Source organism: Stegostoma tigrinum, chromosome 5 (genome assembly GCF_030684315.1).
Source record: "Stegostoma tigrinum isolate sSteTig4 chromosome 5, sSteTig4.hap1, whole genome shotgun sequence".
NCBI lineage: Eukaryota > Metazoa > Chordata > Chondrichthyes > Orectolobiformes > Stegostomatidae > Stegostoma > Stegostoma tigrinum.
In genome coordinates, this window is record NC_081358.1 from 96,558,278 (window position 1) to 96,574,757 (window position 16,480).

Consider the following 16,480-nt stretch of genomic DNA (forward strand, 5'->3'; position numbering starts at 1 on the left):
ATGAGGAGTTGACAATAGCTGTAGCACCACCTGTAGATTTTCACATGTGCTGACCTCTCTTTCCATTACAATGTGATGTTAATGGCCATAAAAGCTTCTGGTCACCCTATAATGTTGACATAATTTACAAAGTTAATCATGTAGAACATTTATTCTGTCACGAAAATGTCCCTTTTGCTTGGTGACTGTGACATGTTTGCATTTGTACATGTTCTCAACATCTTCCTTGCAGCTAGTGTTGCGGTGCTGTTGGCCACCTGTGTTTCTGTTCTGGAGTCTGGATTGACATTTGAAAGCAGATTCCCTGCAAGTGTGTACCCAAAGTCATTTGGTGCCACGTTCTTCACTGATGTGAAGAAAAACAGGTCAACTTTGGGCAGGGGCAATAAATCACATCTATTAGAGATCTCGTTAGTTTTGAACGGTCAATGGCGAAACACATTTACATCATCGCTGGCCAGATTGGCACTACTATAGGTCACTCTATCCATTGTTTGTCAGAAACTTTGTTTTGTGAATGGCTGACCTGAAGAAAATGACAAAAAATTTTTTTATGAGATCATAAGACCCTATGATGTAGGTGTTGAAGGATCTTCCTTGGTCCAGACTCAGCAAGCTATCTCAGAGGTGAGTGAATTGGCCCAAATTGCTCAAACTGAAGCCGAGTACAGGAAGTTCTGGAATCTGACTACTTTAGAATTGAGGAAGTGATGACCTCCTGCAGATGAAGAATGGATGGTGAACCACCCAAATACTGTCTGGAAATATTGGTGATAGCCAATGAAGTCTCAATTGGAAGTCATGCAGGGATCCAGAAGAACCAAGCATGAACACGTTAGCATTCCTGGCCAGGTCTTTACAAGGATCTGGTACAGTTTTATTAATGCACTGAACAGTGAGAAAGCCCAAATATAACAAGTTGGTGCCACTAACTGCCATACCATATCTGGGGGGCCTATTTACCACAGTGTTGATAGGCTTTGTGGCAGGCCTCAGAAATACATGGGGGCCACCAGTGTGTCTTCACTATTATGGATGTGGCTACTCAGTCTCCAGAGGCAATTCCATTGAGAACAGTTCCGCCAAGATGGCGGCAGCAAAGTGAACCGAGCTCTCTGTCTAGTGTAGATTACTGGCTGAGGTCCAGTCTGAGATAGCAATTTTGTATCCAAGGTTTTCCAGATAATTGTGAATTGCTTGGGTCTAACACAGCTGAAGTCCTCAGCCTACTACCCGCAGCTAGAATGCTATCACTGGACTATCAAGATAATGGTCAAAGCAGATGAGCGCAATAACAGACTGAGGATTGGGACTTCTCGTGTTTGTCAGCCAATAAACCATCAGGTTTCATAGCTTTGAATTAGTTTATGGATGCAACATAAAAGGTCTTCTGAAACTGACCAATAAAAAAAGTCTTGGAGTAATGGACAAATCTTCGGTGTTAGATTATATATCCATGTTCCGGGAGTGACTCATGACAGCTCGTAAAATGCCACAAATAGGCAAGAACAAAATGAGTAATCAGCAGGCCAAGAGCTGTATATGTCAATCAGAGGGATGTTGTTAGTGTTACTACTTTGACAGTGTTAACCACTGAAAGCTCTGTGGCCCATTTAGAGGGGCCAGAAGGATTGGTGAGGTGAATTATTTGATTGATACTGCAGACCACAGGAAAAAGTCTACGATGTCACATCAGTTTGCTGAAACAATACCACAGCTGTGAAGGAGAATAAACAAACATAGGTCTGCCAGCAGCACGGATAGAGGAGAATGAAGGAGAGGGTGAGGATGTTTAGCTAACTGGAAACTTATAGGGAAATTAGGCATCATGCTCTCATGTATGGATACAAAAAAGCATGGAGACCTCACCAGACTGCTCACAGTATTTAAAAAGGCTTGTAGGGAGAAACCAGGGTGAGCAACCTTGTCCATACATGGTGTGATGCAGAGGAGTCCCATCCCATAAAAAAACATCATTAACACCTAGATCCCAAAAAAAAGAGCAGCCCAGTTGAAAGCAGACATCCAATATACGCTGGAAAACTATCTAATCAAATGTAGTCAAAGTTGGAGTTCAACAGTCATACTAATGTTTCAGAGATAGTCAGAACTGCCGATGCTGGAAAATCTGAGATAACAAGGTGTAGAGCTGGATGAATGCAGCAGGCCGAGCAGCATCAGAGGAGCAGGAAAGCTGACATTTCGGGCCTAGACCATTCTTCAGAAATGGGGGAGGGGAAGGGGATTCTGAAATAAATAGGGAGAGAGGGGAGGTGATAGGAGATGGCTTCAGGAGGTGATCAAGCAATTTCAGGGCCGAAGAGATTACGAGAGAGTTTCAGTAGGAGAGAGATCCACTGAGGTCTTTCTGGAGGGAGAAGGGTAACTTCTTCAAGGTAGGCTTCTTTAGAAGAGGCTTCGCAGTGGGGTTAAAATTGTTTCAGAGATCTTTGGCCCTGAAGCTGCTCAACCACGTCCTGAAGCCATCTTCAATCCTCTCCCCTTCTCTTCCTATTTATTTCAGAATCCCCTTCCCCTCCCCAATTCCTGAAGAAGGGTCTAGGCCTGAAACGTCAGCCTTCCTGCTCCTCTGAGGCTGCTTGGCCTGCTGTGTTTATCCAGCTCTACACTTGTTAAATCATACTAATGCTGAAGCTTGATAGCTCAGTCATTTTTTGCATGAACTAAATCCTCCTACCCAATTCCTCACATGAAGGAAAAAGGTTGGAAGTGCCAGTAAAATGGATCTGCTCAAGGATTACGGGCAGGTTTCCTGGACAGCCTAAGTGAAAGAAGTTATTGGTTTTTGTTACATTAAACAATGCTGAGTGATGCTTTCCAGAGGCTAATTAACCAGGTAGCAGCCACAGCAGCCAACTGTGTAATGTACATTGGTGACATGCTGGCACACAGGGACACTTGGAACAGCTGGAAGCCACCAGACTGATACCTGGGATGGTATGAAATGAAAGTGGCTCAGTTAGAGATAACACTGTGTGGAGCTGGAGGATCAGTTAGGACTATTTTTATTAGAAACCAATGAAATTCTAACGGGCTAGAACACATTCAGCTCAGGAAGGATGTTCCTGATAACCAGAGAAATCAGAACTGGTCACATTCTGAGGTTACACGGTAGACCATCTAGGCCTGAGATGAGGAGAGATTTGACTTGACTTCGTGTGTAGAAACATGCCTTTCAAGCCAACAAGTCCACACCGGCTCTCACAGCATCCCACCCAGACCCACACCCCACAACACACCTAATCCACACATCCCTGAACATGACAGATAATTTAGCATGGCTAAGCCACCTAGCCTGCACATCTTTGGGCAGTGGGACGAAACCCCCACAGACATGGGAACAATGTACAAATTCCACACAGCCACCCGAGAGTGGAATCGAACCCTAGTCCCTGGTGTTGTGAGGCAGCAGTGCTAACCACTGAGCCACCGTGCCACCCTTTCTGCACCTTGAGAGCAGCCAGCATATGGAATTCTCTGCCACAGAAAGGAATATGGCCAAATCATTACATATTTTCAAGAAGGTGTTAGGTATGGTGCTCAGGGCTAAAGGGATCAATGGGTATATGGGAGAAAACGGGAGCAGGGTTCAGAGTTGGATGATCAGTCATGATCATATTGAATGGGGAAGCAGGCTGAAAGGGTTAAATCACCTAATCCTGTCTGTAGTTACTATGTAACTCTTTACAAAACATTACAGTCAGCTCATCGTTTGGTAAATCTTGCTCAAGAGTAAACTTTCAAAAACAAACGTAACCTATATAAGGTATATAGAGATAACTCCTGCCAAGAATAGCAAAAAACAAAACTTGAAGGAATTCCTTTCCCTCAAGATGAAGAGGAAAAATAACATTTTTGCCCAGTCCACTTGAGCCAACTACTTCCTCAGGCCTTTGCCCAAAACTAAAACTCTCGCATGTGGCTCTGTCTTCACTCTTTCAATCTGTATTTGAAACTCTAGCATGGTATGGTCATTCCTTTCAACAGGGTCCTTCACTACAAGACCATTTATCATCCTTCCCTGCTATGTAAAATCAAAATGAAAGTAGCCAGTTCTCTTGTTGGCTCCAGTCACAAAGAAACAATTCTTCAATGAACATTTCTTCATGGCTACCCATGCTAAGTTGAATAATCCAATCAGTATGCATGTTCAAATCATCCATAATTATCACTGTGCCCTCCTCATAAGCTCTCATTATTTCCTCATTTTCACTATGTCCTACTTTGCAAGTATTGTTCTGGAGCCTGTAAATTATTCTCACCAATGTGTTTCTTCTGTTTTTCTTCATCTCCGTCTAGACTGATTTGACATTTTGATCTCTAGCACCAGTAACATTTCTTAATATAGCCTTGCTATCACCCTTAACCCTAATCCTATTCGTCCATACTTTCAAAATAGTGAGTACCCTTGTACATTTAATTGCCAGTCCTCATCTTCCTGAAACCATGTTGTAATGTTCCATAAAGTCACCATATTCTTAGAGACAATATGGCTGCTCGCTCATTAAAGAGAGATGATTCGTGGTGGCTGAGAGTCACAGTGCCTCAGGTGTGGTGACAGGTTGAGATGGAGAGACCTTCATGGTAACCTTTTCCAATACAGGAATTGAACCCACACTGATGACATCCCTCTGTGTCACAAACTAGCTGCCTGGCTGAATGAGCTAACCAACCCCCGAGATCATGAACATTTATCAGGAAAATCAATGGTTCCAATCCGAATCCAGGGAACTCCATTACAAACTTTCCCCCAGCCCAAAAAATATCCACGCTGTTTCCAAATCACTGAAGGCGGAGACTTGATAAGAGTTGGTAAAAAGGCATGTGCTGACACTTAGCATTAATGGATGTGGAACAAAACTTGTTAAATAGTGCTGAGGTACAGATTAGTATCATCAGATTGAAGGGTAGTCATGTTTGAATGGCTGAATAGCCTAACCCTCTTGCTATGTTCAAATTACATCACATTAGTGTAGTGAGCTATGGGTGACACATGCCCTATATTCCTTTGACTTGCTTTAGGATACAAGTTGTCACGTCAGAGAAATAAAAACAAGTCTTTTTTCCTAAACAAAATTGCTGTTTTTCTATCATGGAAAATACCAAGATCTACCCTGACAATGCTAAAATTCGCTCTGTGTGAGTTGCTAATTTTGAACTAAACACAGATGAGGAAGTGTTAATTAGAACAATTCTTGCAGCCTTGCTGTGATCAATGTTGTTTCTACCAGGAAATCAAGGCTCAGGATCTGTCATTAAGTGCAAGTGCTTGACCCAAATATCCTGTCACCTGGACAAAGTCTGATTTAATTCTAAGGCAGATGTATGCGATGAGGAAGCTGAGCACAGATTGCTTCCTCTAACCTAATATTTGAGATTGTGGGGAGATGCTAACAGCAATCCTGCAGCGATTATATCTGAAGAGACCAAGTGGCTTGTGGAACAATGAGTGCTGACATTCTTCAAAGCTCCATCTTAACAAAAAAAGTATAATCCTACTCCTTCAAAGATCTAATAAATAGATTTGGAATATAGGAGGGGTTTGTGTGGGCAGGATCATCCATTAAGTAAGAGATGTGTTGGTCCTTCAAATATTCCAGGTGTGGTGAAGAATGGGCTGGGTGCTGTTAGTTACGCTGCATACTTCCCATTAATCACAATAGCCGAGGACAAACAAAACTTGGACCAGCGACCCAATAATCCCTCTATACTTTTTTATTGAACTGGTCAGCCTGTCGTGATACAGCCCTGGAACAGGTTGGGGTTGAATCCAGGCCTTCTGACCCAGACAACAATAATGCCTCAATGCTAGCCCATTCATGTCTCCCAAATGGAGATGCAGTAGCCTAATGGTATTATTGCTAGACTGTTAATCCAGAGATCCAGGGCACAGGTTTGAATGTCTTGGGGACCCAGGTTTGACATGCGCCACAGCAAATAGTGAGATTTGAATCCAGTAAAAATCTGGAATTAAGAGTCTAACGATGACCATGAATCCATTGTCAATTGTCGGAAAAACTTATCTGATTCGCTCATGTCCTTTAGGGAGGAAAACTGCCACCTTACCTATTTGGGCCTACAATGTGACTACAGACTTGCAACAATGTGGTTGACACTTAACTGCCCTTTGGGCAATTAGGGATGGGTAATAACTTTTGTCCTAGACAGAGACGCACTCATCCCATGAATGAATAAGCAAAAGCAGGAACAGTTTGAGTTAACTAATATAAACCCCTGTCTTGTCCCACCAAGCACTTCAGAGAGAGGAAAAACTGGAGAAGTAACTTCAGACGGACCACAAATGATGCCCTTGGATTTGATGAGCTTGTCTGAACCACACTACTCCACAGTGCTTCTGTCACAATGTGAATTTACCAGAAAATAATTGTGCACATCATCTTGGCAGCCCAGGTGTTAAAATAGAAATGGCATCCACCAGGAATTAGTTAGACAGTTTACAAATTCTCCCTGGAATGCTGTTGCTCTGGCACTGTAGTACTCAAGGATGCAGTGTAACTATGTACAGGATCCATCGTACATTGAAAAAAAACCATCAACTACACCAGACCTTGTCTCTAATGGTGTCATGCCATGATGAATTTATTCTGCTGTCATAATGAAAGTCTCTGCAGTAGGAAAAGGATCAGGGAGAAAGAAACATGCCACAGGTTTTATATTTGATATGTGCTTGCATCAGTAAAATCAAAACTTGTCAAGGAAAATAGTCGGACTATAGCCAAAGAAAGAAAAAGAATGAGCTTGCATTTATATTCTGGTTCAAATGAGCTAGATTTTCTTATCAGTTCAATTGTATGTGAACACTTATCTTGCAGCAAGCATAAAATGATTAAGTTTCATGTCCTATTTGAGGGGAAGAAACTTGAAACAGTTGCTAAAGCTGTTCAAAAAAAACTTTATCAGAGATAATGGAAACTGCAGATGCTAGAGAATCCGAGATAACAAAGTGTGAAGCTGGATGAACACAGCAGGCCAAGCAGCATCTTAGGAGCACAACAGCTGACATTTTGGGCCTAGACCCTTCATCAGAAAAGGGGGAGGGAGAGAGAGTTCTGAAATAAATAGGGAGAGAGGGGGAGGTGGATCAAAGATGGATAGAGGAGAAGATTGCGGTGGGACAGAGATCAATTTTAACATCACTGTGAAGCTTTTTCCAGGGATGCCTAACCAGAAGAAGTTACCCTCCTCCCTCCGGACAAACCTCAGGAAATCTCTCTCCCACTGCAATTCTCTCCTCTATCCATCTTTGATCCGTCTCCCCCTCTCTCCTTGTTTATTTCAGAACCCTCTCCCCCTCCCCCTCCCCCTCCCCCTCCCCCTTTTCTGATGAAGGCTCTAGGCCCGAAACGTCAGCTTATGTGCTCCTAAGATGCTGCTTGGCCTGCTGTGTTCATCCAGCTCCACACTTTGTTATCTCAAAAAAAACTTTAGAATGACACAGAACCAGTTTGTAATGCTAAGGGCCAAAAAGCTCCACTTGCTAAAAGAAGCCATCAAATTAGAGGTAAATTTCTTCTGGTCATTTTGTGGAGTTATGCATTGGGACCCTGCAGAATTCCCATCATAGCAGACTCTGAAAGAATTGCCCAGTTAATTGAACTGTCTTCTCGGTAATTGCACTGTGCCTAGAACTCAATGAACAGCTCCATAAAAAGCAGATACTTTGGATAGTTCCGATGAAATTAAATAGAAAATTACTCAAGAAAAGTTAGACTATTAAATGTACAGTCTAACTCCCAAGTAGCTATTAAACTAACCCCATACTTGCCTGACTTGTCCCCTAGACCCTGACCTAACACCTTGGGACCCAATGTCCCACACTTCCTCTTCAGGACATCACTTCCCCTCCCTGGGATCTAGCACCACCAAACGCACACCTTCACCCCCAGGATCCAGCACATCTTCACCCAGGCCCTGACCAACAGACTCTTCCCCATGACTTGATACAAATCCCAGAACTCTCCCCATGCCTCACACCCCCAACTCACACAAACAGTTGCACACACACGTATTTGCACACGCACACACTCGTATTCACACACGCACACACTCGTATTCATACGTGCACACACGTGCGCACACACACATGCATACACACACTCATGCACACACACTCACACACGCTCATATGCGCACACATACACTTATGCTCATATCCACACACACACACACACACACACACACACACACACACACACATATGCATACACACACAGACACACTCATGCACACACATACATACACTCATATGCATACACACACACACACACACACACACACACACACACATGCTCATATGCGCACACAAACACTCATGCTCATATCCACATACACACACACACACAAACACACTCATGCACACACATACACACACTCATATGCATACACACACACACACACACACACACACACACACTCATACACTTATATGCACACATGCAGACACACACACCCAATCCCCGCTCCACCCTGAAGCCATCATTCTTGTCCTGATCTGCACTCGAATCTCTGCCTCTGCCAGGCCAAAACCCTGTCACTGCTGGACCTGACTGGATTACTTAGACCCAATTCCACCAGCAGATCAATGAGACATGACCTGATCCCTTCGCACAACCCCGCAGGATCTGACTCGACCCCCTCCAACCACAACCCCGCTGCCAAAAACGAACACCCACCATACCCAATCCTAATCCTCCCGCCAACCAGCGAACCTGATTTCTCCACCCTTTCTTCACCACAGCTTGAATCCTACCCAGTCAGCACCCACTTTCCTGACACCATACACATCTGGTATCCTATTTACAGTGCAACCTAATTCCTGCCCAGTTGACAACCTTCTTACCTGGTACCCTACCTGCTGTCACCCTTTACACTACCTACCTGGCATCTAACCGTGCAAGTACCCTAACATCACACTTACCTTATGTACTTACTCTTCGAGTAGTTGCCAAAGTGGCTGTCACGATGTTTATGTTTGAGAATGAGGCAGCTGACTGCTGTGAGAAGCAGATGTGATTTACCTTCCCCAGACTGTCTTACACTATGAAAGAACTGTTAGAATAGAAGTACGGCTCTGCATTTCTGACAGGGCCCCGAGAAGAGCCCTGGTCTTATACACTGGGAAGTTGTTTCCATTAGGCGGGAAGTCTAGGGCCCGTGGGCACAGCCTAAAAATTAGAGGGGGTAAATTTAAAACGGAAATGAGGAGACGTTTCTGCTGCCCGAGAGTGGTGGGCCTGTGAAATTCATTGCCACGGAGCGCAATGGAGGCGGGGACGTTAAATGTCTTCAAGGCAGAGATTGATAAATTCTTGATCTCACAAGGAATCATGGGCTATGGGGAGAGTGCAGGGAAGTGGAGTTGAAATGCCCATCAGCCATGATTAAATGGCAGAGTGGACTCGATGGGCTGAATGGCCTTAATTCCACTCCTATTTCTTATGGTCTTATGGTCTGAGAACCTCCTCTCAGAAATATGGAACTCCCTTCTTTTACAAAAATAAGGGATGGAGCGATAATGTTCATATGGCTGCGATTTCTCAAAAGAATCTGGCCCTGGTTTACAAAGCTACAAAATACAGCATGGATCTGTTGAATTGTAAAAATGAAAATAATGAAGTATGACAAAATAGATAGTAAGGCCTCCAGAAAGGAAGTATGAAAATAATCTTGTAAAGAATATTAAAACCAACACTTTGCTTTTGAAAAGGGGGATAATCAGATAAAAATGGGCCTCTTGGATATTGATAATGATGATATTCTGAACGAATATAAGGAAACCACTGACATGGTAAATGATGAATATGCAGCAGTATTCACGGAAAAGACCGTAGTCAGTTTGAACTGAAATGCCAGCAAAACTAATAATGAATCAGGGACAAGGACTGACCAACACTAAAATAAACAAGGTAACACGACTAAAGAGAAAATAACATGAAAGAGTAACAAATATTCAGGAATATATATTTTCCTCCAGGGATTTTGAAGTAACTGAGAACATTGTAGAAGTCTTTAACATACTCTTCTAAAGTTCTCTTTACCAAGGAATTATGGGAAAAAGTCTTAAAAGGAGTGAGTGGAACACACGAGATGTAAATCCTTTATTTAGACAGGGAGTACCTGCAGAAAAAAGGGAACGTATAGATTCAGTTAGTTAGTCTATCATGGGGAATGTGTTAGAATCAATCATTAAAGAGATTATAGTTGCCCACTTAGGAAAGCTGAAGGAAATTGGGAAGAGTCAGCATTGTTTTATCAAAGGGAAATTGTGTTTAACCAAGTGTTGGAGTCCTTTGAAAGAGTAACATGCACTGTGGACACCGGGGAGCCTATAGATGTAATATACCTAGATTTCCAAGAGACAAAATGTCAAATCAGAGGTTATTGCAAGAAGAAAGAGAAATAAAAAGTAAGAGTAATATATTGGTATGGGAGTAAAAATGAAGAGTATGCATAAACGCATCATTTCTGTTTGGCAATACATAATGAATGGCATGCCACAGGGAGTAGTGCTGTTGGCCCAACTTTTGAGATGTTTATAAATGATTTAGATGAAAGGATCAAAGGTACATTCGCTAAATTTGGTGATGACATCAAAATATGCAGAAAGATTTGCTGTGAAGTGGACATAAGAATGTTACAAAGGGATATAGTGAGGTACGTGAGTGCATAAAAATCTGGCCAGTACATTGAGGAAATCACCAGGAATGGGCTATACTAGATTTGCATGTGAGAAATGAGAAGAATGTTAAATAACAATTAGATATGAAGAAGAATTGGAGGTCACTGTCTGAGGATACAGGGTAGGTCATCTTTAACAGGATGAAAAGAAATTTCTTCATCTGAGGAATGGTGAGCCCATGGAACACTTTCTATGGAAAGTAGTTGTAGCTAAAACACTGAACGTTTTCAAGGATTAAGATATAGTTTTTGGGGCTAAAGGGATCAAAGGGTATGGGTGGAAAGTGGGAACAAGGCACTGAGTTGGATGATCAGCCTTGTTTATATTGAATAGTGGATCAGTCTCAAAGAGCTGACTCTCCTACTCAGAGTCATTGAGTTATAGAGCTCTACAATAGCACAGAAAAACGTTCTTCAGTGTTCAAGTTTGTGCCAGTCAAAAATAAGCACCTAACCATTCTAATCCCATTTTCCAGCACTTGGCCCAAAGTCTTGTATGCCTTGGTGTTGCAACTGCCTGTCTAAATACTTCTTAAATGTTATGCGGGTTTTTGCCTCTATAACCTTTTAGGTAGCAAGTTCCAAATTCTCAACCAGACCACCATCTGAGTGAAAAACATTTCCTCACATCCCAACTAAACCTTCTGCCCTTTCTGTAAGTCTATGACACCTGGTTATTACTCACTCAACCTAGGTGAAAAGTCTCTTCATTTTTACCCTCTCTCTGCCCCAAAATGTTACAGATCCAAACCATGTGCTCAGTTAGTCTCCTCAGCTCTAAGGAAAACAGCCCCAGTCATTCTAATCTCTCTTCTTAAGTAAAACGCTCCAGCCCAGGCAACATCCTGGTAAATCTCCTTTGCACCCTCTCTAGTGCAATCACATCCCCCCGTAATGTGAATTTCAGAACTGTACATAATACTCTAGCCGAGGCCTAACCAGAGTTTTGTACAGTTCCAACATTACCACCCTACTTTTAAACTCGATAGCTTGGCTAATAATGGCAAATATGCCTTCTTAACTGCTTTAGTTATCTGCTCCCCTAAGAGACCAGTGAACATGTGTCCCTGATTGTTGATGCTCCCAAGGGTCCTACTATTCATCATGTATTCCCTTGCCTTGTTTGTCCTGCCCAAATGTATCATTTCACACTTATCTGCATTGAATTTCATTTTTTTACTGATCAGCCCATCTGACCCGACTGCCTCTCACCTTCTGTAACCTAAGGCTATCCTCCTTAATATTTACCAACCCACCAATTTTCATGTTGTCCACCAAATTACTGATCAACCTTACACCATTCCAACTGCTATTCATATGCCTGCTCCTGCTCTATGTTTATTTAAGTCTGATTCTATGTAAGCATAATTTGAGACTTGACGAATGGAACATTTTCCTTGTTTTATCCTCCACAGATACTGTTAGATCCTAGATAACAAAGTGTGGAGCTGGATGAACAAAGCAGGCCAAGCAGCATCTCTGCTGTTAGATCCTGTTGACTTTCTCCAGCATGTTCTGTTTTTTACCTTATTCATTAATCTTGTTGTGAGAGGCCCTTCTTAAAAAATGACCATAACATAATAGAATTGTCCATTGAAATAGGGAGGAAAATACTATAGGCCAATCTGAAACCAGCATCATAAAACTACAAAGGTACAAGGGATGAGTTAGCTACAATCGACTGGTTAACTTCATTAAAAGACATGACAAGGATTAATATTGAAGGAATGATGATATGCATCACAACAGCTATGCTCTATTTTTGGGTGAAAGAACACCATTGGAAATGTGGCTTGAGCCTGACTAACAAAAGAAATTAAGCATTGTATTAGATCCAGAGGAGTTCCATAAAGTTAGTAGAAGAAGTAGCAAGATTGAGAACTGGGAATAGTTTAACATTCACTAAAAGAGGAATAAGAGATTGATTAAGAGGTTAAAAAAAAGAGTATGAGACTAAACTTGTCAGGAAATTCTCAAATTGTTGTGATCCTGAACAAAAACAGAAGTTGCTGGAAAACCTCAGCAGGTCTGACAGCACCTGTGAAGAAAAAAATCAGAGTTAATGTTTTGGGTCTGATTTTCTTCACAGATGCTGCCAGATCTGCTGAGCCTTTCCAGCAACTTCTGCTTTTGTTCCTGTTTTCAGTATCCACAGTTCTTTTGGTTTTTATGTTGTGATCCTAACCCCAATTTGAAAATCAAACCCATGGTCAAGTTATACAACCACATTCCTGACAATTTTCTTATCTTTGTTATATTCATAAATAGTTATCCTTAAGATCTTCACTCAGGTCACTAAGCAAAAAGTTGGCTTTGCAATTAAACAATGTGTATCAAGGTATTAAGTTCAAGTTTCTGTTCGTTTAACCCTCCTTAATAAATCATGGAGACATTAGAAAGAAGTACATAACTTGCTCAAATAAACGCAGAAAGTGCTGGACCAGTTCAGCTGCTCTGGTGCAATCTGTGGCGATGGGAATAAAATGAATATTTCAGGTCCAGTATGCTTTTCGTTTTGGGCAGAGGTCAGTGGAAAAGATCGAAAATCAGAACAAATGGAGTGAAAGATGTTTTAAGATCTCAGAAGAGTTTGCAGATAAGGGCAAAACACACTTCCTCAGTATAGTGAGACATGCCATACCCTGACAAAGAGGTTATGTTTCCATGATCCTTTCAAGTTCAGGCACAGCACATGCGGCAATTTGATGAAGGTGGCGTACTGGCTGAGTGACTCTTAATGTCATTGACAAGGAAGTTCCTGCAGTCTTCCCCTGACACTGTTCTTATCCCAGATTCACAACAAATGTCTAACCTCTCACTATATTCAGTACAGACTGTCATTGCATTTATATGACAGATGATGAAGCAACATTGTGTGGCTCACTCAACATTTTGGATGAGGAAGAGTTCACTTTTGGTCAAGTTCTTTTGAAACATCATTACCTCTAACTTCAAAATCTTTCGGATGGCCAAGTTCAATTTCCAAGCAACAATGGCAAGTTACAAATCATCCTTGACTTTCACCTGAACACTCTAAGCACCATCACTCAACATATATATCAATTTAGTGATGAAATGATTGCAAATTCAATGTAGCAGGCATTTGCAAGTATCTGATTTGTGTATTTGTGTTTTCAATGTCCTAGCATTCAGCCTACATGGTCCACATCCTTTCACCCATCAAAGTGACACTTCCTGCACCTATCCTGGGTGTTGTCCCAGCCATTTTCTATTGGCACTTCACATCTAGAGAACAGAGAGTGATGGCAAGGAATGCAGCTTGTAGTAGACACCATTAATGTCAGGCACCAACTAATTGACAAGTACCCCACTCCCTACCCCACCTAAAGACTCCATTTCCCCTTGCATTATTCCAGAAACCCCATTCTGATATTGAGATGGACCTTGCTGGACTTCTTATCTCATTTTATCACAAATCATGCTCTAGCCCAGATCACTCAGATTGCTGTAAGATTTTACCCGCTGTGTATTTTCAACATTTTCTAAGGTAACAAGGTGTAGAGCTAGATGAACACAGCAGACCAAGCAGTATCAGAGCAGCAAGAAAGCTGACGTTTCGGGCCTAGATCCTTCTTCAGAAATGCAGCAGGGGAAGGGGGTTCCAAAATAAATAGGGAGAGAGGGGGAGGCGGATAGAAGATGGATAGGGGAGAAGATAGGTGGAGAGGAGACAGATAGGTCAGAGAGGTGGGGATGGAGCCAGTAAAGGAGAGTATAAGTGGGGAGCTAGGGAGGGGATAGGTCAGTCCAGGGAGGATGGACAGGTCAAGGGGGTGGGATGAGGCTAGAAGATAGGAAATGGGGGTGGGGCTTGAAGTGGGTGGAGGGGATAGGTGGGAGGAAGGACAGGTTAGGGAGGCAGGGACGAACTGGGCTGTTTTTGGGATGTGGTAGAGGGAGGGGAGATTTTGAAGCTGGTGAAGTCCACATTGATACCATTGGGCTGCAAGGTTCCCAAACGAAATATGAGGGGCTGTTCTCCTCTATCTGTCTTCTATCTGCCTCGCCCTCTCTCCCTATTTATTTCAGAACTCCCTTCCGCTCCCCCATTTCTGAAGAAGGGTCTAGGCCCGAAACATCAGCTTTCCTGCTCCTCTGATGCTGCTTGCCCTGCTGTGTTCATCCAGCTCCACACCTTGTTATCTTATATTCTCCAGTATCTGCAGTTCATACTATCTCTCTCCAACATTTTCTGCATTTATTTTAGAAGGATCTGTGAAGGAGTTATTTGAAGTAGAGTAGGAGAACTTTATTTTGGAACTGGCCTAGAACAGTGGACTGAATGGCTTATTTTTGAAATGTGCAGACTATACACAACCTTGTTTGATTATGCAGGTTTGGATACCAGAAGGCGATTACCTGCTTTTTTTTAGAAAGTGCCTTGTGATATTTTATATTACCTAAGAACAAAGATAGGATCTCCTCTAGCATGTTTAGCATTCATTTTTCTTTTAATTCTGAAAGCTTGCAGATGCATTTTCATTTTCAATCTACATTCATAGTGCTTCAGATTAACTGTGCTTTTTAATGGTTAGCAATCCGAAGATTTTTTGATGGTATTCTAATTTTGTTTGCAAGTTTTGTGTTCACAACTATTATCCATATTTAAAAGCTACCTACACTTCTGCATGTCAAAAAAACAACTGTTATTGCATTCTTGAGTAATTCTTTTCTGAGAAGTTCAACAAAATGTTTCTGATATATGCAGTAGGTTGCTGTGTGAGAATTCCGTATAAAGCATTTTCACGGAGTTCAATGAGATGTTTTTGTGAAAATTATTTCGTGTCTCTCATCGAAAGCACCAACATTCATTCGGTAGCACTTGCACCCGAGTCATGAAGTTATGGGTTCAAATCCCATGCCTGGGGCCTAAGCACAAAAGTCTAGGCTGTACTCCAACCAGTTAAACATGGATACTTGGGCTTTATTTTAAACCAGAACAATGTCTGCTCTCTCAGATGAATGTAAAAAATTGTGTAAAAAGTTTTAAATAACCAGAGTTTATTTCTCCCTGAAATAGCATCGTAAAAGTATTATAACTATTTCTGTTTGCTGGAACTAGCTGAACACCCCACCTTACAACAAGAGTGACACTTTAAGAAATAATTTATTGTAAAGTGCTTTGTGATACCCAGAGAATATAAGAAGTGTTATGCAAATATAAATCTCCTCAATAAAACTTTAAAATAACACAGCTTTAATATTTCAGTATTTCACTCACCATGAGGACTGTTCTCCAAAAGTATTACTCTATTTCTTTTATCTAGAGCACGAGAAACAGAGGCACATCTTTTTTTCACCTCAACTAACATCTGAACAGATCGTATTTTGTCAGTACCGATAGGAACAAGAACTAATTGTTTGCAATGACTTACTCACGGCCAAGACGAAGATGGAGAAGACTCCGATCACCTGCCATAGCCGCAGTCCCCAGAAAACCACAGTTTCCGATGTCACAGGGTCCGGCTTCTTTGGAGGAACTGTAGTGGACTGCAAAAAAAAGACTATCACTGACCCTTCTTTAAGCTTTAAATTGTGGCATGCCATATTATGTAAAACATTTGCAAGTACTTTCACTTAATATAATGTAATGAAAATTTATTAGGAATGTAGGAACAGGACTGGGCTATTCTGCCGTTTGAACATATTCTGGCGTGCAATTAATTGATATGCAACTCAACTCCATTAATCTCTCAATACCTTTGTTTCATAAAACTCAATTGCCTTAGCGTTTGATCAT

The 16,480-nt window shown here is 41.8% G+C and overlaps 1 protein-coding gene across 2 annotated transcripts in view; it reads right to left on the reverse strand.

Moving 5' to 3' along the window:
• Positions 1–16,480, reverse strand: part of tmie (transmembrane inner ear) — a 91,476-nt gene that overhangs the window by 36,192 nt on the left and 38,804 nt on the right. Inside the window, exon 2 of one of the 2 annotated variants that reach the window (XM_048529862.2) lies at positions 16,116–16,230. In XM_048529862.2, coding sequence (XP_048385819.1) covers positions 16,116–16,230 — 115 coding nt within the window. The remainder of the gene's footprint in view (positions 1–16,115; positions 16,231–16,480) is intronic. The other variant, XM_048529863.2, reaches the window with a different exon arrangement.